At 31.9% G+C, this 23,643-nt stretch overlaps 2 protein-coding genes across 2 annotated transcripts; both read left to right on the top strand.

Moving 5' to 3' along the window:
* LOC105172095 (trans-resveratrol di-O-methyltransferase-like) lies at positions 6,043-14,004 on the top strand. Its single transcript, XM_011093434.1, has 3 exons — positions 6,043-6,629; positions 10,647-11,439; positions 13,702-14,004. The coding sequence occupies exons 1-3, from the start codon at positions 6,043-6,045 to the stop codon at positions 14,002-14,004; spliced, it is 1,683 nt and encodes a 560-aa protein (XP_011091736.1).
* Positions 18,232-21,247, top strand: LOC105171976 (probable O-methyltransferase 3). Its single transcript, XM_011093278.2, has 2 exons — positions 18,232-19,107; positions 20,835-21,247. The coding sequence occupies exons 1-2, from the start codon at positions 18,334-18,336 to the stop codon at positions 21,135-21,137; spliced, it is 1,077 nt and encodes a 358-aa protein (XP_011091580.1). The 5' UTR covers positions 18,232-18,333; the 3' UTR covers positions 21,138-21,247.

Here is a 23,643-nt window from a genome sequence, read left to right as displayed (position 1 = left end):
ATTGGGGGTGGGTAAAATAATTATAATCTATAGGGAATAGTAGTCCTAAAAATACTTTTAAAGAATATACAAAACATATATAATTATAATTTATAATCCAGAAGAGTATTTTGGCTAGTTCACCACAAAAATTAGGTAGAAATCTGATGGATGCTAACGAGATGGGTTTGTTGTTAGACAGACGTTAATATTAGAAGGTTATTTGTAATTTCTCAAATAATGAAAAAATATTTATAGTTATACCAACCTCAACAACATTGATTGTAATTTATCCCGAGTTTTAAATAACCTCTTATATATATGTATATATATGAATCTGAAGGCTTTATTGGAATATTGTTTTTGCAATTATAGGTATTTTGATAACTTGGTCCTTTAAAAAATAGAACTTGCGATTTGGTAAATTATTTTTGTAAATTGTCCGACCAAGAACTCAAAAATTAGCTGAAAAACCATACGTGATCGAAAGTCACATGTTCCCTCAAATTTAAACCGATACATGATTTCCACATGCCAATTTTCAACAGATTTAAAAGTTTCCAACAAAATGTATACTCAAATCGCAAATGTTACAAAAGATAATGGACCAAATCACAAATTCCATTCTTATTAAAGGACAAACGAGCCAAACACCTATAATTACAGGACGGCTTACACGAAAAATATCTATATTATCTCAAAAGTTTAAAACTATATATCAACCCCTCGTAGTTAGTCTTTTTATGCCCTTTGTTTTATTGGTACATGGTATACATTTAGCTGGTGCTGCACTGCAAGGGAAACTATTTTTTGGAATTTTTTGTCCCTTCCACAGAGCTTAATTAATGATCTGAAAACTTTAGGAAAACAACTGCAGTTCATATATTTTTGTTACCGATTGATTTTCTTTTTGCCAATTTTTCATTAATAACTAATAGAGACCAATCAAATTTGACCATGTTGAGTATAAATTTATAGGACTTGGGACTTTGATCAGCTAAGCAACTATGTGGGGATTAGAGGGGAGAAAACTTATTTCATAAAAAAGGAAAATTTTATGAAGAAATCACAACAAATCCAACCCTGCAAGATATATTTGTAAAATTTGAACATAAGAGGTTGAAATATATATAAATGAGCAGGTAGTGGCTGAGGAAAGTGAAGAGCTTAGGGGGGTGAATAATTTGAATGATTATAAGTCTTCCTCAAGGGGTGAATCATTTGATGATTCAAACAGTGAGTATGGATATAAAATGGAGGAAGATAAGGATGATGAGGGTGATGTGGAAGCTGAAAATAATGATTTTATGTATGTCTGCATGCATTGAAAATGAACTTTTTGGATAGTTGTAGACCAATAATATGTGTGGATGGGTGTCGCCCTAAGGGGCCTCGTGGGGGAGTGTTATTGGCTGCTATTAGCATTGACCCTAATACCAATTTTTTTGCCTATTTGTTATGTTGTGGTAAGGAGGGAGAACAAGGAGATATGAAAAGGATTTTTAAATCTGTTGAAAAAGAATTTGCACATTGAAGAAGATTGTAAGTACACCTTCATGTCAAATAAACAGAAGGAATTTGTGGATGCTCTGCAGCAATTGTTTCCTAATGCAAAACAAGGGTTTTGCGTTAGGCATCTCCACTCAAATTTTAAAACATCTGGTTTTAGAGGTTTGGCTTCAAATGGGTTGTGAAAAGCTGCTAGAGCTAAAATAGTTAATCAATTTAATCAAAGGATGCAATAATTGAAAGAGTTGGATGAAGGGGCTTATGCATAATTAATAAAAAATATCCAAAAGAATGGAGCAGATCCCACTTTTTTACTTATCCAAGGTGTAATATTCTGTTAAATAATGCATGTAAATGCCTAAATAGCAATATTCTAAAAGCAAGTGACAAACCAATATTGTCAATACTTGAATGGTTAATGAAATATTTCATTAGAAGACTTCAAGTGAACAGAGATAAAACTTTGGAAAAATGAAAAAGGACATTATGTCCTAAAATTCAAAAGATCATTGACAAGAATATTAAAAAACTTGGTGATTGCATACCCATTAGTCTGATGATAAGTATTATCAAATCTCCTGTTCCGATTGGACATAATATAGTGTTGACCTTCAGAATTGGACATGTGGTTGTAGAAAATGGGATTTACCTTGTCGTTTTCTATCAAGGAAAGGATATAGAAAAATACACACACCAATGTTACAGGGTGCATACATATTTGAAGGCCTATCAGCATGCTATATTGCCAATCAATGGAAGGGAAGAATAGAAGAAGAGTGCATTCAATTCACATGTCCCACCAAAGCCTATGAAGAGAGTGGATAGACCTCCCAAATCAAAGACACTGAAAGCTAATGAGCCAGTGCTGAAAAGGACGAAAAGAAAAACTGGTTCAATCATGAAGGAAGGTGCATCCAAAATTAAAAGGCAACAAATAATACTGAAGTGTGGCAAATGTGGAATCCAAGGTCACAATGCTAGGCATTGTCGTAGCAAAATTTTGTCAAACGAGCATATCCTAGATGTATGTAGTCAAGTCCCTCCAAATGATGCACCACAAAAACAATAGGTATACATCCAGTATTTTCATTATGTTTTGTTGAGTCTGAAAAACTAAATAATTACTCATTAGTTTTTCTTGTTCTTGGTAGGTTAGAAGAAAAGGTAAAGCATCCATTGAAAAACCTGATGTGGTAATCCACATGAGAACAAGAAGTTTAAAAACTTCAAAAACTCAATTGTTTTCTATTTTCCTTGCTATCTATGTTGTTTCTAATGACTGATTGTCGGGTATATAGGGACATGTCCCAACTGCATACCCTTTATCTAGACAATTGAAGAACAAAAGGTCTTTAAAGCAAGCTGCACCTGCACCTACACCTACTATGTCTGCACAATTCCAACACCGAAAGGGAGTGAACTTAAGGAGCCAACTCCTTTTGTCAACGTTGAAACAGGTGGAAGGTTAACAAATGAATAAGGAAGTTCAGGATCAAGCCTTTTATTATTAAAGGAGAAAAAATATTTATCACTATGGCAAATCTTTCAAATTCTGTTAATCAGTTGAACAAAAGAAAGAAGAAGATATAAAGCACTCACTAGTTTTTGCAGTTGGGAATGTTCTTTTAATGTATGTTATGTGTTGGATTAGAACAATTTTTGCCAGTAGAAACCATGTTGTTGCTATATGATTTGTGTTGGTGTAGAATCTTTTGTTGGCCTAAGAAAAAATGGCTCTAATGTTGGCAGCAGAAAACTAAAAAATATTCCACATCTTTTGGCTCTTTTATGACCGGTCTGTTTGCAAGCAATGCGATATATTTTATGTTTATCAATTGTTGGTGTATTTAGTTTTGGTTGGAGTATGCTATAATTTTTATTTTATGTTCTGTTGGTGCATTTATTTTCTATCGATATAGGTTTAGATAATAATTTAGTATAGTATAATTATATAGCCAAAGCAATACATAAACAATAGAAAAAAAAAATTACTCTTCATTTTACAAAACAACAAATTACAACACTAATCTATCAACAAAACAGCACCAAGCCACCAACAAAACAATGCTAATCTATCAACATTTCCTTTCCAAAACAGTACATAAACAACAAAATAACAAATAAAAATATAGCAGCAAATTTCCATTTTCTATAAATCCTTTTGATTTTAGCATAGTCCTCTTCAACTTTCTTCAATTCTTCAATCCTGGCTTCATATCAGGAATATTTTGCTAGCAATTCAGGGATCACAATCTTTGCCCATGCACAAATTAGTGGATCTTTCCAAGCAAAATATCCACACCCCTCTCTACAAAATCCCACGAAAAAGGCAAAAAAATTCAGAAAAGATATGCAACAAATCCAAGAAAGAAAACCAAAAAAAGAAAAATTGAGAGAATTACCTTGTAATCTTTTGCAAGAATAGAACCTCCTTTTTGGATCGTTATTAGTCCAAGAAGTCCTTACCATTGCTCTCTTCCCACAACAACATAAAAATGGTCCTTCCATGGCTGACTTGTGGGGGACGGGTAGAAGGAGCAAAGGAAGCAAAATGAGGAATAAATCTAATTCACCCCTTTTTATTAGTTGGGAATTAACTTTAGAGGGAAAAACTAACATTTTTCCCTCAAAAAATGTCCAAGTCAAATGCCATGTCATAGAATTATGCTACATGAGACTAAAATCTCCAAAATTAAATAGCATGTGCCCTGCACATGATATTTACCGATCACAATTGCCAAATTCGTACACTAAAGGATGACAATACGCATTTCCGCAAATTAATGGCTTTAAATCGATAAGTATGGAAGTTAGAAGATTAATATTAATCGATGGCAAACTTAAAGGACCAAAAATAATTTTTTTTCCGTTATCTGTATCATCATAAGTTTTTTATTTATATCTATAAAATATTAAAAGCTTATGACTGTTTTTAAGTTTTTTTTTCTATTAATTAATATTTTCTTTTTTGGTATAGCGTTATTTAAAAATGGTACTAAAATTACACATTTTTTTAAGTTATAGAACAAAATATAGCTCATTTTCATGTTGCACATGAGATGCATGCGCCAATTTTAACAAACTAACAGAATATGGAGATGGTACTGAGATTGGACATGTTTTAATGATACACAATGTCATATGGTGAGTCCCATAATATTGAGACGAAACTTATTCAAAGCCCAACTTTATCAAATGAAAGCAAATTTTCTTGAGAGAGCTTATGCTTAAATCGATTTTATTCTGTGATGTACTTTGTGGAAAAACATAGTTACTCTTAAAACATTCACTTTGACTACAAACTCTAATAGTTGATATCATGAATTTATAGACAAGGATCACATCAATTTAATTTTCAGACCAAGGCACTTCTATAAGGCTTCACCCTTATTCTTGGAACCTTTGCCTCTTAATTGCTTGACTTTGCAATCTAATTATGTCCTCCAACAAATTGATTTTAGTATTAATAGTATATTATGTTAATAAAGTGAATCAAAATTACTTACATGAACATCTTCTGATACTTGATTGCATCACCTCTTGCTTAGTTCAGGATCAAATTAAATATGATTACATGTTAGGAAATGACAATATTACCTAAAACTAAGTACGAAAAAATCTAAAATACTTACATCTTTATAGCAATATTAAACAATAGATTCTATTCCACAAATATGAACCATCTTCTACTTCTTGCAATGGAAGGGAGAAAAGAAAAGTGTGGGGGGGGGGGGTAGGCGGCGGGTCAGGGGAGGGGATGGGGGGTGGGATTTATTTTTATATTAATATAGATATATATTATTATAAATATTATACATTATATAATTTTATATATGTATATATAAAATAATACCTTATTTTTCTATAATAATATATTATATATTTATATAAAATAATAATAATATTGTTTTCTTAAAATTCTTTCATAGTATAAGGGGGCATGTAATACACGAACAGGGTCAAAGAGGTAAATTACTTAATTTTAAAAAAGTTGAGACAATTTGATAACTTTTTCACAGAGTAATAATTTGCATACATCCCATATCATAGGAGAATTATTATTTTCCCATTTTTTAACACGTGCAATAGCGAATTTTGCAACAAAAAGTTAACTCGTGGGACTAAATTTGACTATTTCTACAACCATGGGATCAAAAGTGATGATAAGTCCCTGTATATTTTGAGGGACTAAAACTGCAATTGTACATAAAGATTATAACAATTAGAAAAACTCTTTGTCCTAATTACGCACTTTGTTTTGAAAAAAAAAAAATTACCATGGCTAATTAAGCACTTTAGTTTAAGAAGGATTCCTGTAATCCTTGTCCGAGTAATCTTGGACTCCAATCAGTACAAGAAGTCTCTATATACGAAGTTTCTCGAGTCTGATCATGATAATAGCCGTACAAATTCAATTTTTATGATTAACAACTTTGCATCAATCTTAATATAGGGAAATCCCGTAAATTGTCTTGGTCTCTACCTCCACTATCTTGCTAGTCTGATTAGTTCACAAAGGGAATCGAAGATCTAGGGTTCTTGCATAACTGCGTCATGAGGAACCATGAAGAGAAAGAATCATCAGAAATCCAGGCCTCTGCTTTCACATGTGAGATCTGCCTGGAATCCAAACCCTCATGCCAGAAATTCGAGCACACGAACAACTATTTTGTGCATAATTTCTGCATGAGTTGCGTAACCAGACACATCCAGGCAAAGCTCGAGGAAACTATATCCACCATTAACTGCCCCGAATTAACCTGCCACCAAATCCTGGACCCTATCGACTGCCGAGCAAAGATCCCACCGCGGCTCTTCACACAATGGTGCGACTGCCTTTGCCGTTCTGTTGTTTCAGGCTCGGAAAAGTGCTATTGCCCTTATATGGATTGCTCGGAGGTGGTCCTCAATGAGTGCAATGAAACAGTGAAGAGATGCCTGTGCCCTGGATGCAAAAGGCCTTTCTGCTATGCTTGTAGGGTTCCGTGGCACGCTGGATATTGGTGCAGCGAGAGCCATCAAGCTAGGGATTACAACGAGAGGCGATTCGGGTTTCTCCTCGAGAGGATGAAGTGGACTAGGTGCCCCGATTGTGGCCAGCCCGTCGAGCGTATCAGTGGCTGTCGAGACGTTATCTGCAGGTAAGTGAACCAACCCAAGGCAAACACATTGTCTTTTAATTTTGTTTGAATTATTATCGACTTAATTGAAAAATTGTTTCTGAGCTTGATTTAATTAATAAATCGAATAACTGAATCAAAGTGGAACGAGTTTTAGTTTATAAATTCATAGCATGCAACTCAAGTTCGAATAATTTAATATTTTCTAGTATATTTTATTCTTTTTAATATTGAATCGTGTTTGAGCAGAATTTTAAAGCTTATTATGAGAAAATCATGTCTGAACTATTGGTTAACTTTCATGAAGTGAGCTCAAGTAATTTAATTTATTTTCCAACTATAAATGTACGTAGGTGTATATATATAACTTTATATGTGTTTATTGTGCTTTATGATTATTTGTTTTCTTTTGCGCGCTTCTATAGGGATGATATTTTGTTGAATGTTTCCGATGTAATTTTCTTGAACTAATTTTTACAACAAAAAAAAAAAAAAAACCGATTTGAATTTTTGCTTTGATGCAGTAAAAATTGTTGCTATGTGCTGAAGACTATAGTAACTGAGCGAATTTATACTTTTCTAACAATATTAATCTATTTAAATTTTGGACTTTGTATTGAATTTTATTCTTGTGGTTGATATATAAGATCATTAAAGCCTAAGTGGAAATTGCATTTTCACAATATTCTTATTAATCGTCGCATATGTTACCAAAAAAATCTCATTTTTAGTTGATTGGTCAGATTCTTTTATTATTTTGACACAAAAGGAGCTATTACGTCGCCGTTATTGAAAAGGCTAAAGAATTAACGGGCTATGTGCTTTTTTTCCCATCAAAATACTAATAAAATATGAAAAAAGGACTAAAAGTGAGAATTTTTATAACTAATTATGGGACGATTGAATCTCATACTAATTGGACGAACAATGTATTAATTCTAAAATATGGGACGAAAAATTCTATTTCTCTTTTTTTATATTATTATTGCAGATAAGGTGATTCTAACAATATTTTTAATGTCTAATATTCCAATGACTAATATTTTGACCTACACGTGGATGCAGATGCGGCAGATTGTTTTGCCATGACTGTGGCAGTTCACCTCATCTCGGCGATTGTCGACATCCAACTAGCAGATATTGCCGTGAAAGGCTCCCCGTGTGGTCCTGGTTTTGCATTATTATGACTTATGGAGTTTTTTGGGTTTTCCTGTTATGCTTTTTGCGTTCGGGCAAAATATAATTTTAGTCTTGTAATTTAAGTGTTTTAATTTTGGGCGTGTATAAATTGATTTTCGCAATTTAGTTTTATAACTTAAAAATTTTGACAATTTTCATCTTTTAAATATTGCATGTGACTTGCACATCACCCGATAATTTACAATTTCAGGGGCATTGACATTTTTAGTCCAATAATTTGAGAGATTTGGCATTTTTGTTCCTGTATGAATTTGTTTACAGGACTAAATTGCAAGTAAATTGCAATTTCCAGTTAAATTAATTACCAAAATTATAAATTACAGGACTAAATTACAAAAATTAATTTATACAGGACTAAAATTATAATTTTTCTCGTGGTTAACATAAGATATTTTCCTGCACAATTTCTGAAGACTCATTGCTAGCCAGTGTTAACAACATTTTTGTTATCAAGTTGTCATGTCTGTTTGATTTAATATCAGTGATTAGTATTCTTTATATATAGATATATGGAGATGGAAAAAAATATAATATTAGTCCTATAATTTAGAGAAGTTGATATTTGGTCCTACACGAATTGATTGATAATAGTAAAATTGCAATTCAATTGGGTCATCAACAAGTCACATGAGTTTTTCAGCCAAATCAACAGAAAAAACACTAAAATTATCAAAACTTCAAAATTATAAGACTAAATTACGCAAATAAATTCTTGAAGGACATAAATTGCTGGAATTTTTCAAGGGGGGTAAATTGTTGCATTTTTAAGAACATACGAAAGCAAAAATTCCTATTTTTTTTATAAAATAATAATTTATTCATTTACAATATTGCAAGAAGTTGCTTGTATTTTTTTATTGTTCGAGAGCCTCGTTTGATATATGATTTAGTGTTTTTCCAGTTAGGAGATACATTTTTTTGGATCTTGGATATTGGTGAAAACTGAAAAGAAAACCAAAAAATTATGCCCAAAGCATTTGGACCAACTAGATGTCAAAAATGATCTTTTCAGCAAAAAAATATTTCTAAAATCCTCTAGAATATAATTAAGTATATTGAGGGTCTTTTGTTCATAGTTTCTTTCTCAAGTCCATATCTAGATATGTAATCAATACAAAAGCTATAAAAATAATGATATTCCACTAAAATAAATTATGTAATAATCAATCAAAATGCATAAAATAGCTTTACTCCTCTATAAATTTAGGGTATAATAATCATTGATATGCATTTAATTAGAGCTGCAGAAGCTGGGAGGAACCAATAGAAGTACAGCAGCCAGCTGAAGGCTCTGGCTCACTGAACGTGTTTTCTGATCTTAGCACTTTTATTAGTGCAAGTGCGTTTCTTCTTGTACTTTGGCAAGCAGGTTTTTATTAGTAAACAGAAATGCTAGTGCATTTTTATAAGTTGCAACACTTCCAGAGTAGTTAGCTTAGCAATTAGTTAGTTTACAGGTGAATAGTAAATTTGTTGATTAACCATTAGCATCTGGGTTCTATTTAAAAGGTCGAAATAACAAGAAACCTTTCTCTTCTTTTATTAGATTATATGCTCAGTGTACTGTGCTTCTTCAAGAAACAAGAAAGAGTCCATGGTTGTGCTCAACAAAGCCACATATTCACATGGTATCAAAGCCATCTCTTGACGGTCTCTGATCACTTACGCCATTTTTTTTGTAGAATTACATAATCACACAGATAAAATACAAAGACAATGCACCGACAAGCCCCACGATGCCAGACGAGCAAGAAAAGGAAGGCACTGGCTGATCAGGAATCGTTGAGGATTCAAGCCTCAGACAATCAAGGAGCAAGCTTGGTGTCAAACTTGTTGGATGAAACACATTTTCTGTCCCGGAGCATATTCGTCAAGATTGCCTTGGGGGCTAAGATATACTTATTTTTAAAAAAAAAATTGAAATTACACTTACATCCCTCCAAAGTTCACTCGTCTTACCGACCTTCTTTGGTTAGGATTTGGACAAAAAAATGCTGATGTTAGCAAAATAATTTGCATAAATTTTTAATTTTACCTCATTTAATATTTTCATGTAATAATTTTATACTTATAGAGAAAAAATATAATGATTTTAACTTCTCGCTCTATATATATGTTACATTTATTCCTTTATAAGTATAACAAATATACAAAGGAATGCTAGAGGGACAAAATTAAAAATTTATATATTTCCGTTTGCTTACATCGTCAGTTTTGTAAATCGAGAATTTTCAGATAGGTATAAGTGTTATTTCATATTTGAGTAAAAATGTAATTTATTGTTTCTAGAGGAAGTCTGAGTGTAATCAACCTAATTTTATATACAATTATATTTAAATTTGTATTTTATGTTATTTATTCATTTCCCTAATATTATATACACCCATATGAATCTTATTACTAATACTTTATCGTAATCAAACAATAATGTTATCCTTATTAAAATTTTAATATTGCAATTGTTAGTATTCTATGTATATATGTTCAAAATGTTCATTCCACGAGCGAATATAATAATCGTATGCAACGGATATTTCATATGTATGAAATAAGGTCAACTGATTAGGTACTCGCTCAAATATAAATTTTGCAATTATTCAATTTAATAAGGTTGGCAACCTTTGATTTGCAAATAATGTGTTGTTTATGTCCATTTTTCTTTTGAACTTTAGCTTGTGTTTGGAATATTCTTATTACAACATGTTTTGTCTCAATAAATTTCAACTTTATAAGTTGGATAAATTAGTTCTATAAATAAGTTCTGTAATTATCCATCTCGAGGCACCCATTTATTTCAACTTAGGATCTTTAAAGCTAAACAGAGTACCCTCGAAATAGATTGATCAAGAACGATATGGAAATGATTAAGCAAGAGCGATCCTCTGAGCTACTTGAAGCTCAAGCTCACATTTGGAACCAGGTGTTCAGTTACATAAACTCTATGTCACTAAAATGCGCAACTGAGCTAGGCATCCCCGACATCATCCACAAGCATGGCCGCCCCATGACTCTCACTGAACTGGTGGATGCTCTCCCTGGTGCCGACAAACCCAAAGCGGACTGTGTGTACCGTCTCATGCGGATCCTCGTTCACTCGGGCTTCTTTGTATTGGAAAAGATCGATTCATGTAATAAGGAGGCCTATTCTCTTACACCTGCTTCACGCCTTTTGATTGGAGACCATACCATGAGCATGAAGGCCTACGTACTTTCCCAACTAGATCCGATCCTAACTGAGCCGTGGCAGCATTTAAGTAGATGGTTCCAGAATACTGAGTATCATACAGCGTTTCATACTGCTAATAATGGGACCTCGATTTGGGAGCAGAAAGAGCGGAACCCAAGGTTCAGCCATTTGTTTGACCAAGGCATGGCATGTGATACTCCAATGGTGGCCGACGCGATTACCAGAGATTGTAGGCAAGTGTTTGAGGGTTTGGATTCTATCGTAGACGTTGGCGGAGGCACCGGAACTTTGGCCAAGGCCATAGCAGAGGCGTTCCCACAAATTCATTGTTTGGTGCTTGAGCTTGCACCTGTTATTGCTGGATTACAGGGGACAAGGAACTTGGAGTACGTTGAGGGAGATATGTTTGAGTACATTCCTCCAGCAGATGCAGTTGTACTCAAGGTATGCATATATGCTTCAAAAATGCACATATTCCTCCATGACCTACCTTTTTTTGTATCCATCGCCTCCACATATTTGTGCAAGAAAGAAGGCGAACATTTACTGATTTACTCCCAAAGTTAATTAAGAACGTCTGCAATTTTAATCATGCTATTTTACTAGGTTGGATCTTCTACTATAAATTGATATTAGATTTCATATTTCAAACTTTATAAAAACACAAAAATCCTTCATAAATTTGCAATTTAGGAGTAGGTTCCTGACAATTTGGAAAAGGTGCAAAATACCCCTTTAACATGGGTTGAGTTTTTCTTTATATAGATGAATGAACCAAATTTTATATGGTAAGCAATAGTGATATATTATTTCGCACAAATCACTCGCTAGAAAAAAAAATGACTGACTATAATTTTAATAGTTATGAACTAAAGATCATGGTAAATATTTTTTCTTGATTGCGTTCAAGTGACATCGATGTAAAAATATATATAGTGTTTGGATTCATTTTTTGAGTGTTTTGTTGTGTTTTATGGAGATATTGAGAGAAAAACAAAGATAAATAAGTGTATGTTAGAGATTGTATGTATGTTTGGATTTATTTTTGGACATAATTTAAAATAAATATTATATGTTTAATGTTGTGTTTTGGGAGACAAAAATTACTATTTATTATCAAATTATGTCTTTTTTTATATATATTTATGTATATATATGTGTATATATTTATGCTAAAACAGTTAAAAACACATAAATAAAGTGTTTCTGAATGATGTCAAATATTGGGTATGTTTTAACTTGTCCCGGAGATAACTTGAAAATGAAAACAAACATAGTGTATAGGTTTTCCACCAAAAAAAAGTAAAATCGTGGCAAATGTTTTAGCCACCCTCATAGATACCACGACCAATAACCGTTACATGACTGTGGTCAATAACTAGTAAATTACTATTTTGTTATTAACTATGAAAAACCATAATTGCATTTTTGTAGTGGCTGGTCAATACATGTCATGTTCCTTTTAATACAATGATATTAATTTTCATTTATCAGTATATATATTATTGATAAATATAACACAAAAAATAGAAAAACCTACACATTTTATTTTAATTATATTCTTGATTTATGCACCATATTTATTTTTTTAATTTTTTATTTTTATATTAATAGAAAATTTATTGATAATTGTATATATATAGTATATATACATATACTAAGAAAATATAAATAAAATAATAAAACAATATTTTTTCTCTCCTTCCTCTTTCCGGATTTCCCCCTGGCCATATATGCATATTATATATATATGCATATTATATATATATATATAAATTATCTTTGTATAAATATTTTTTTAGTACAAGTATAATACTCATATATAAATTTATATATGTGTATATACACTGCTAAAATCTGATCCATTCATTTAAGTCAAACAAGAAAAGGTAGACAGTAGATTTATTTATTAAAGCTGGAGGTTTGATATATATATTAAATAGCGCAAAATACTTTTTTAAGTTTCATAAAATAAAGGTAGAATTTATTTTGGTTCCATAACTATGAAAGGTGTCGCTTTTAGTCCCATAAAACTCATAATCATGTATTTTTAGTTCGAAAAAGTCATGTGCATTGTGTTCTTGGAGTAAAAACTCATTCTGATTTTGGGACTAAGAAGTCCTAAAATCATATTCTTTTGGGATTAAAAAGGTGTGAGTTTGACTTTCTATGGGACTAATAATATTACCTGCCATAGTTGTGGTATCAAAAAAAATTCTACCCTTATTTTATAAAACTAAAAAAATATTTATCCCATATTAAATAAGATCCAAAGATTTATAACTAGGGCTACAAATATCATTTTACAAACAAAACTCAGGAGGTCGCGCACCAAGCGGGTGTTAAACGGGATTGCTTGTATTTTTCCCTCTTTTTAACACTGGGGGAATTAGTTGTTGAATTGATGTTGCACGAGATGGTTTTTTGTGCGTAACCCTCTGTACAACCCATATGTATATTATTCATGTCCTTGGCCTATATTTCAACACCTGCCGTATAGGTGACAAAGTTGTTCTACTTTCTTGATGAGAATTTTTGTAGCCATGATCTGGATTATTGAAAGCTCTAAGCCACTATTTTAAGTACAGTAACAGAAATTAAGATAAAGGAACAAGCATATTACTTTGGCTAATTAAATGAAAAAGTTTGTGAAACGAATACTATTATACAATATACATATGTGACTAAAACATTAATGTTTCACAGTGGATACTGCATGATTGGAGCGACGAGGAATGTGTTGGGATCCTGAAGAAATGCAAAGCAGCAATAACGAGTAATGGCAAAAGAGGAAAGGTAGTCATCATTGAGATGGTACTAGACGACCAAAACGCCGACCATAAATCTGTTGAAACTCAACTCTTCATTGACATGTTGATGATGACTATACTTAGAGGAAGAGAACGAAAAGAAATAGAATGGGCAAAACTCTTTTCTGATGCTGGCTTCACTAATTATAAGATTTCTCCAATTTTGGGATTAAGGTCTATTATCGAAGTTTATCCTTAATTGTATGTTATGCAAAAAACTGCTATTAGTAAGGACTGGTAGAAGCCTGTTTTCTTATACGTTATTTCGTTTACTACGACTTGATTATTGCAATATATGTTGTGTAAATAATTGGGAAAAAAATTCAATTTTAGTCTTATTACTATGGGCGTGGTACTTTTGCCTGTACGAATAGATTTCCACAATATAGTCTTGTAATTTTAAAAATTTGATAATTTCCATCCTTTTTGGGCCAATTTGGCCGAAAAATTACATATGATGTGCAGATGACTCAATTAAATTGCACTTTTAGTGCTGTAATTTAGGAGGCATTGGTATTTTTAGTCCTATAACTTAGGGAGTTCGCATTTTTTGTCCTGCATGAGTTTATTTGCATGACTAAAATTATAAGTAAATTGCAACTTCAGGCCAAATTGGTCGAAAAAGAACTAAAATTGCCAAAATTATAAAATTATAGGAATAAATTGCGAAAATCAATTCGTACAGAATTAAAAATACTACCCCTTAAGTTACAGGACTAAAATTATAATTTTTCCAAACAATTAGATATGTTAGGAAATACTCTACGGACATGTATTCCCCAAATTAACACAAAAAACAATCTTTCTAACATTACATGTATCCCACCCCAGTGCTCATGCCCTTGCTTCCTAAAACAATTTCTTCCTCTGATTCCACATTCATCATGAACTCCCCTCTTCCCTTCGACCTAGCATCTCGTTCATGCCTCTTCCTTGTTCTCTTAGAGCCCAACTACTCGTCCTCTTACTATAGTATGTATAACACCTTTCATAGGTGCATTATCTCTAATTCCTAGATCTCTTTTTTCCTCTCGTTCTCGATTCGACCCCTCTCTACTCCTTGATCTACTCCTTTCTATCTCATCTCTCTCCGTCTTTCGATCTCGGAGTATTTGATCCTTGAAATACCCTTGTCCACCAACATTTCAATCTCGTCTTTTAATTGATAGCAATCCTCAGTATCAAGGCCCTTTTTGCTGTGGAACTTGCAGTATTTGTTGGAATACTTCTTGGCAGGTGTAAACCTTGTGTGTCTACGCTACTTCAATACATCAGATTTTTTTACCATCATTAAAGTGTTCGCCTTGGTCATGGTAAATGGCGTGTACTTGTGATATTTTAGTTGATAGTTGTAGCTTCCTTCCTTTATCCAACCTCGAACGCTTATCCCTATCGTCTCTCATGTGATCTCGACCTTGACCCCTATCTTGGCTACTTTGCCATTCCCCGTCTTTTATGGCATTCATCTCCTCCTCATCAATATACTTTTGAGCCATTCCCATCAATTGCTCCACATCTACAGGCGGATCCCTTGCTAATGCTGATACAAAGGGGCCCTTCTTTAACCCGTGTATCAAAATGCTCACCGTCATGTATATTCGAACAGCTTGCACCTCCAACGTCTCATTATTAAATCTTTCCATGAAACTTTTTAGTGTTTTATCTTTCTTTATCTTATTGTGAACAAATAAGTAGCTGACCTTTTCTATTCCTCTTGCTTAAAAAGTGGAATGTGAATTTCTGCAAAAGTTGTTCATAAGATTCTATGTTGCAGACAAGTAAGCTCGTGAACTATTCTTGTGCTTTCACAACTCATAATAAATCGATCAATTAAATTGGCTTGACATCTAAATACTAATGTACTTATTCTCACCTAACCAGCCAAGGCATCATTGATAGAGTCCTTCTTCATCTCATGTAACTACACAAGGTGTCACGTTTCAGGTTTATGAGCCAGTTGGACTTCAGAATTATTTCAAATTCATCTAGTTTATCTCGAAATTCAAGTTTAAATAACTCATTGAAAAGAGATATCCAGTGGGTACATTTGAAATTTTTTATCAATACTTATATATTGCTTATCTTATTAGTTAATAACCATGTTGGTGGGGTATCATAATCATCCCTCCAAAATGCAATGTCCTCGTCATAGTGTGACATAACGCATGTTCTAGTATGATCAGGTAATAGAATTTTAGAGGTGGCTCCTGTTCATATAGCAATTTGTCCTACAAATTAAAGAGGTGGCTCCCATGCCAAGTGTGACATAACCTATAATCGACTGTGAGACATCTAGATTCTAGAGATGGCTCCCATGTTAATGAAACTTGAAAACTCGATGTTATACTTTAACAGAACTTAATTTAATATTTTAATGGAGCAAGCCATTTTTGTATTATTTAATTACTCCTGTAAGTAATTGTAATTTTGAAAGGAAACGATGAAGGGATATTAGAATCACTATCAAAATATAATAATTATTATTTATAATTTTAATAGCTATGAATTAAAATATGGTAAATAATTTTTACTGACCATAGTTAAATTAAATCAATGCAAAAACATAGATTTTCTATTAAAAAATAGTTATTTGTCATTACTAAAGCTATTGTAGAAATAAAAGTCATGGCAAATGTTTTAACAACCTTCGCAGGTATCATGATCAATAATTGTTGCATGGTCGTGGTCAATGACTACTTGCACACTATTATTTTATTTTTGACCATGGCAATTAACCATGATTAACTATTGTATTTTTTGTAGTGACTATTATGGGTTCACAAAATTTTCAAGACGAGAACAAACCATTGTATATATTATGTGTAATCACTACAAGAAATATAACATCTAATTATACTTTAATTATTATAGTTAATGATAAATAGTCGTAGCAAATAGTCATTAATCACGACTATGCAACAGTTATTAACCATAATTTTTGCAAGGGTGGCTAAAACATTTGCCATTGTTGAAAGCCATAGTAAATATTTTTACCATGACTCTTAGTTATGGCAAATAATTTTTTCATATCGATCTTATCTAATTATGGTTAATAATATTTTATTTATCATAATTTTTAATCATAAATATTAATATTGTAGCGAATAGTAACTTATTTACATACATATAATCATATAAATACAATATAAAATTTTAACATAAAAAATTCAATAGATGATTAAAAGGGAATCAATCATTAAAACGGGTGAATTGGAGAATCAATTCAATAGCATGTGGGCGATTAAAATATGGCGTATGCCATTTATACACAGTCTCGTTCTATCAACAACTTATTAGTTCACCTCTCTCGGAGTAGCTGTATAATTTTGATGGCGGTTAAACAGCTTAAATCCCCAAAAAAGACTAATATACCCTTAAAAATCAAGAAAAAAATATAATGTGATAGGGATTAACATCTTTTTTCTGATTGGGTTGCATTCAACCCAACCCATCCATTAACCCAAAATAGCAGCCATTGATTACAAGATCATCCAACAATAGCTAGTTTGACACGTGGCTATGTACTGGCTCTAACAAAAGGCCCCTATAAAGAGGACATCGGACAAAATATTTTTTTAATCCTATAAAATAAGGATAATTTCTTTTTGTACCACAACAATAGCAGGTGATGTTTTTATTCTCATAAAATTTAAAATCACACCTTTTAAGTCCAAAAAAAATGTGATTTTGGGATTCCAAAATTGTAATGTTTTTTAGTCTTAAACAAACGTCTTTTTAATCTCAAAATTATAATGCACATGACTGTTTGAAATTAAAAATGCGTGATTATGAGTTCTATAGGATTAAAAATAATACATGTCATAATTGTAGTACTAAAAAAAATTATATCTTTATTTTATGAGACTAAAAAAATATTTTAGCCGCAATACACCATATAATTGGGCGTTGTTATAGAGGGAGGACATAATTTAAATTCTTTATTCAAACGTGAAGTGGCCGGCCGAATTAAAAAACATGTAGACATTTTTTTATATTAGTTGTTATGTCACTTAGTATTTGTTGTATATAATAAATAATTATTTATATTTTAAAAAGCGTTATAAATAAAAATAAGATATATAGACTAACACATCAAATTTTAAAAAAATAAATAAAATAAAACTAATTTAGACATATTATCAACACCAAAAAAAATTGGTGGGAGTCAAATTTCCATATTAGCATAGATAGATAGTATAGATCATACAAATAAAAAGAAGAATTTAAATAGGGATGATTGAAAATAAATAAGAGTATTTTTGATAATTTTAAAAATTAGTATGGTGGTGTAAGTAATCGTAAGAAGTATTTATTTATTTATTTTTATATAATATGGATGTTTAGCTACTCATCATGGCGTGCGTTAGCTACTCATCAACTCTCCCCCATAAAATATTTCATAATTTTGCAAAACATTGACCAGCTGAATTAAAATACTTTGCGATTCCTCATAATTAGCCCACCACTTGTACGATTTAGACTCAGCTTTCCACACTTAATCAATATTCATAGATTGATTAAGAGAGATATGGGAACGATTAAGCAAGAGCCATCCTCTGAGCTACTTGAAGCTGAAGCTCGCATTTGGAATCAGGTGTTCAGTTACATAAACTCTATGTCACTAAAATGCGTAACTGAGCTCGGCATCCCGGGGATCATCAACAAGCATGGCCGCCCCATGACTCTCACTGAACTGATGGAAGCTCTACCTGGCGTAGATAGAGCCAAAGCCGACCACGTGCGCCGTCTCATGCGGACCGTCGTGCACTCAGGCTTTTTCGTATTGGAAAAAGTCGATTCATCCGACGAGCAGGGTTATTGGCTTACGCCTGCTTCACGTCTTTTGATGGAAGACCACCCCATGAGCATGAAGGCGTTCTTACTGTCCCAACTTGATTCAGTCCTATGTGAGCCATGGCAGCATTTGAGTGGATGGTTCCGAAATATCGAGGACCGCACAGCATTTCATACCACTCATGGAATGTCACTTTGGGAGCAGAAAGAACAGAATCCAAGGTTTGGGCATTTATTTGATCAAGGTATGGGAAATGATACCCCAATGGTGGCCGACGTGATTGCCAGAGATTGTAGGCAAGTGTTTGAGGGTTTGGGTTCTCTTGTGGACGTGGGGGGAGGCACTGGAACTTTGGCCAAGGCCATAGCCGAGGCGTTTCCAGAAATTCATTGTACGGTGCTTGATCTTGCACCTATCGTTGCAGGATTAGAGGGGACAAGGAACTTGAAGTACGTTGAGGGAGATATGTTTGAGTACATTCCTCCAGCAGATGCAGTACTACTCAAGGTATGTATCCATGCGTAAGTTTGGTTGAAAAAGAGGGCAAAAATCTACATTTACTCCCAAAGTTAAGAAAGTCTTCAATTTTAATCATGCTTTTTTACAATAAATTGATATTATATTTCATATTTCAGTTCATAAAAAGAAAAAAGAAAAAAACCTTCATATCGAAACATCAAATGTTCGATATGTGAAAATATCCCTAATGTTTTGAAAAAGGCATGAGGTAATTTGTTATTTTTTTTTTTCACATAGAGAATTTTTTGCTCATTTTGTATATCACGTAGAAAGTATACGAACATATTTATATATATTATATATGAATTACATTTGTGTAAATAATTTTTAAGTACAAGTATAAAGTCTATATATAAAATTTATATATGTGCGTATATATACTGCTAAAATCTAAACCATTCATTTAAGTCGAACAAGAAAACATAAACGGTAGATGTATTTATTAAATTTGGACTGTTAACTTATACTTTATTATTAAGTTAGAGCACCAATTTCGTATCTCATTTGTTTTTTTCTTAGATCTGCTAATCTATATATTTTTTAATATTTAATTTAATTAATTAATTTATTAACTTCCACTCTCCCACTCTTCTAAAATCCCCAAATCACTTTGAACCCCAAACTACTCATTCTTCTTAACTTCCATTTAACTTTTTATAACTTTTTTTTAAAAAAAAGATTAGTATTTTTAATTTTTTAAACTAAAATATTTTTTTAAAAATATAAATTCATTTTCAAAATTTTAATTTAATTATGCACATTCCTTTGAGTGCGCCGGACACATTAGTATATATAATTCAACAATTTATCACTAGAGGTACAAATTTCATTTTATAACAAAAGCTCAAGAAATATCGCGCAAGGAGCGGGTGTTAGTTAAACGTCTCTTCAATGAAAAGTATTTTGCACCTTCTCAAAATATGATATGGGTGAGTATATTTCATATGATTGTAGTTATAATTATAAATAAATCCCCTTATTCAATGGTCAAACTTTACACAATACTCCCTAGATACGTTGCACTAACATCCCTTAAAAGTATACTTGTAATATATTAAGAGCAGGGATTGTTTGTGTAATTTGGTCTAATCACAGGGGTTGTCCAATTTACCCTTTTCTTTTTAGACTTAAATGCATTTTTGGTCTCTACTTAGATCATTTAGTGTTTTCGTCCTTTAATTTTTTAGACTAATATTTTGGTCCTATATTATTTTTCCCCATAATTCTAGTTCCTTTTTACTGGAGATCACCCTTTTCACCTAAAAAATGTAGGTGCATCTCACGTGATATTTTAAATTGGGGCTATTGACTCATTCATTCCAACATTTTTTTCATTTATGTTTCTAGAGTAAAATTTTGGTCCTACATATTTTTAATTGTCATGATTTTTTCGTTTTCCTTTTCCTTCCAGAAACCACCCTTCACACTGGTGGGACACTTAAATGGAATAAATAAATATGAGGGCAATGACATAATTTTCTTAATAAAATGACAAATGCACATAGATTAAACCTACCGCTTGATTAATTATAGCATTCATCTTTTTGAATGAATTTTCTAAAATGGAGGACTGTGTCAATTGCATTATTATTTATGTAAAAAAAATTAAAATATTTTGGATAGAATATTATATAATAGGTATTTGGTGAAACGAATACGTACTATTATATGATATACATATGTTCACTAAAACATTCATATATGTTGATATATAGTGGATATTGCATGATTGGAGCGACGAGGAATGTGTAGAGATCCTGAAGAGATGCAAAGAAGCAATAAAGAGTAATGAGAAAGGAGGAAAGGTGGTGATCATTGAGATGGTAGTCGATGACCAAAATTCCGACCATAAATCAGTGGAAACTCAACTCCTCTTCGACATGTTAATGATGACTGTAGTTGGTGGAAAAGAAAGAAACCAAAAAGAATGGGCAAAACTCTTTTCTGATGCTGGTTTCACTAACTATAAGATCTCTCCCCTCTTGGGAATAAGGTCTATTATCGAGGTTTATCCCTGAGTGTATGCTATGCTAAGATTTCTCCCCTCTTTGTAATAATATCTATTATCCTGCAGGTTTGTCTTTGGGTGTATGTTATGCTATAAGAAAGATTTTATGTGTTCCCAAAATTAGCAAAAAAAATGTACTACTGAGAAACTTGGGATTTAGAAGGAATTTTTTTGTGATGGTAACAGTCTGTCACAAATCATAACGAATATTTTAATGGATTTGTGCAGATGACGACATCACATCGTTTATAAGAAGTTAAATAGTTTTGGGACGGGTAAACTGTTACAAACCTGTTACAAAATAGGATGTTGTTTCAAAATACGTTCCGAAATAAAACCTCCCACAATATTGCCACGGGTTTTGAGTCTACCAAAATAAAATTGAAATAGCTATGTAGCAAGAGTGGTTGTCCGTTCCAAAACTACTATTAAATGCATTACAAATTTGTGACAATTGGTTAGTCTGCAGAAAATTTTTTCCTCCACTTTTGCAACAACTTGCGATGAAGTGTGCCGCTCTAAAGTTGACTGAATTTTGCAATGAAACATAGCAACAGATTGTCCATTGCTAGTTTTTCATTGGTTTTTCATTGTATATTTATTTTGTAATCGATTTCTGAAATTGTTGTATAAGGGTTTGAAAACACAATATTATCTCTATAATAGTTTTTAGGGCTCATCACTTTGGGGATAAAATCCCAATAATAATTAAATTAAAATAAAAATTATTTGGATATTTGTTGCAAAACCATAATAAAACTTTACAACGGACATCCGATTGCAAAGATTGATCAACATTTGGATGATACACTTTCGTTTCAAAAGTCACGGCAAATATTGCCATGGAACACATCCATTGCAAATTTGCAACGATTTGTGCAAAAGAAATATCCGTGACACCATTTGAAATGGATTTTCAAATTATATCGGTTGCTAATAATTTGCAATGAATATTGCATCGGAAAAAAGTCATTGTAATTTAATTAAATTTTTTGCAACGACATTTGTAATGATCTTCAAGTTACATAATTTTTAAAATAATATAGCAATTAATTTTGCCACAAATTTTTTGTATTTTTTCCGTTGCAAATAGAAAGAGTTGAGTGTTGCATTGAATTTTGCCTCAGAAGCAAATCCGTGGCAATGTTGCCTATAAATTTGTCATTATTTTTGCAATGGATGTTTGATTCATTGCAATCCATACAAGCTAGTTGGAAGCATTCATTTTTTAGACACATTTACCTCAAATTTTGCAACGGACATGAGGTCCATGGTAAAATTCGCTGCTAAAAGGTAATAAAAGAATACTTACATCTTTCTTCATTCTTGTTTTCTTATTCGCTTTCACATATTCTTACTACTATTTTTTTTTACTCTACTAGAATTTTGATCTTCTATGTGCAATTTAACTGTATGTGATCAAGTCGGTACAACAAGTCACACGTCTAGAGTTTTTATTATATGTATATATATTTGTTGGTTTAGAATAAAAATATTGAGAGAGTTGAGAAAGTGGATGTATGAGAAGAATGTACCCCATGATATTGGTGTTAGAAAAAAATTGCAAGACGGAGTGATTGTGTTTATAAATTGGGCAAAAACACAGCATAATTTTTTGGATAAAAAGAAATTCATTGTCCATGTTGTAAATGTAAGAATGGTAAATACAACATCCTTAGAAAAGGCTTTATAGAAGATTACTATAATTGAAAATCTCATGATGAGCTATAATATGAGTATTCAATATCGAAAAATAATTTGTCAGACTAGACAACACATTGGAATAATTAAAAGAATTCTAATTCAAATAATTATGAAAATACCAATTCAAATGTTTATAATTTTTTGTTAATTTGTTCCAAATTTGTAAGAATTTGTGTACATTAAGGATGGTAATCATGACACATGAACATTAAGAATAAAAAAAAGGAATAAGTGGCAATATAGAGGGACAAAAAAACATAATTTACCCATACTTTTATCATGAAAGAAGAAAAATATTAATTTTTATTTGCTTCAATAATAATATATTGTAAGAATAGATTTATAATCGATATTTTCTTCCCGTTAATATTATAAGAATTCATTTTCAAAGGCATTTATTTTCATTTAGTTGAGATAAACTGTAAATAGAATTTTTTTTTCTAGGTCACAATATCAATGATAAATTTATTATAACTTCTAATTCACTAATTACGAAAATATCCAAAAAAAATCATTGATTAAAAAAAATAATATGAAAAATAACATAAACCTTCGATAAATAGAGTATGACAACATTAGTGTTGTAGCCATGCAAAAAGAGAAAAGGAAAAAAGCTTTTCTTGAGTGAAATTGGTATTTGTTTATAATTATGAACTTGAAATCGAAATGAATCAAGACATAACCTTTTTGTATGTTGAATATAATGGCAGCCAAACATGCCCTTACATAAATAAGTTCCAGCCTAATCTCTCCCCAAAATTGGATTGACCTTTTAACAGTCAACTCAACAGAGGGTACTCAAACGGATGACA

The sequence above is a fragment of the Sesamum indicum genome, linkage group LG10 (assembly GCF_000512975.1).
Source record: "Sesamum indicum cultivar Zhongzhi No. 13 linkage group LG10, S_indicum_v1.0, whole genome shotgun sequence".
NCBI classification, from domain to species: domain Eukaryota; kingdom Viridiplantae; phylum Streptophyta; class Magnoliopsida; order Lamiales; family Pedaliaceae; genus Sesamum; species Sesamum indicum.
Note: the sequence above shows the minus strand (reverse complement) of the source record. Positions and strands in the feature narration are given on the sequence as shown.

Excerpts from the sequence above, each read along its gene's own strand:
- LOC105172095 (XM_011093434.1), top strand. The coding sequence starts at position 6,043 with ATGAGGAACCATGAAGAGAAAGAATCATCAGAAATCCAGGCCTCTGCT. Across the intron at positions 6,630-10,646 it reads TGTCGAGACGTTATCTGCAG|ATTGATCAAGAACGATATGG; the intron begins GTAAGTGAACCA and ends CCCTCGAAATAG. Across the intron at positions 11,440-13,701 it reads CAGATGCAGTTGTACTCAAG|TGGATACTGCATGATTGGAG; the intron begins GTATGCATATAT and ends AATGTTTCACAG.
- LOC105171976 (XM_011093278.2), top strand. The coding sequence starts at position 18,334 with ATGGGAACGATTAAGCAAGAGCCATCCTCTGAGCTACTTGAAGCTGAA. Across the intron at positions 19,108-20,834 it reads CAGATGCAGTACTACTCAAG|TGGATATTGCATGATTGGAG; the intron begins GTATGTATCCAT and ends GTTGATATATAG.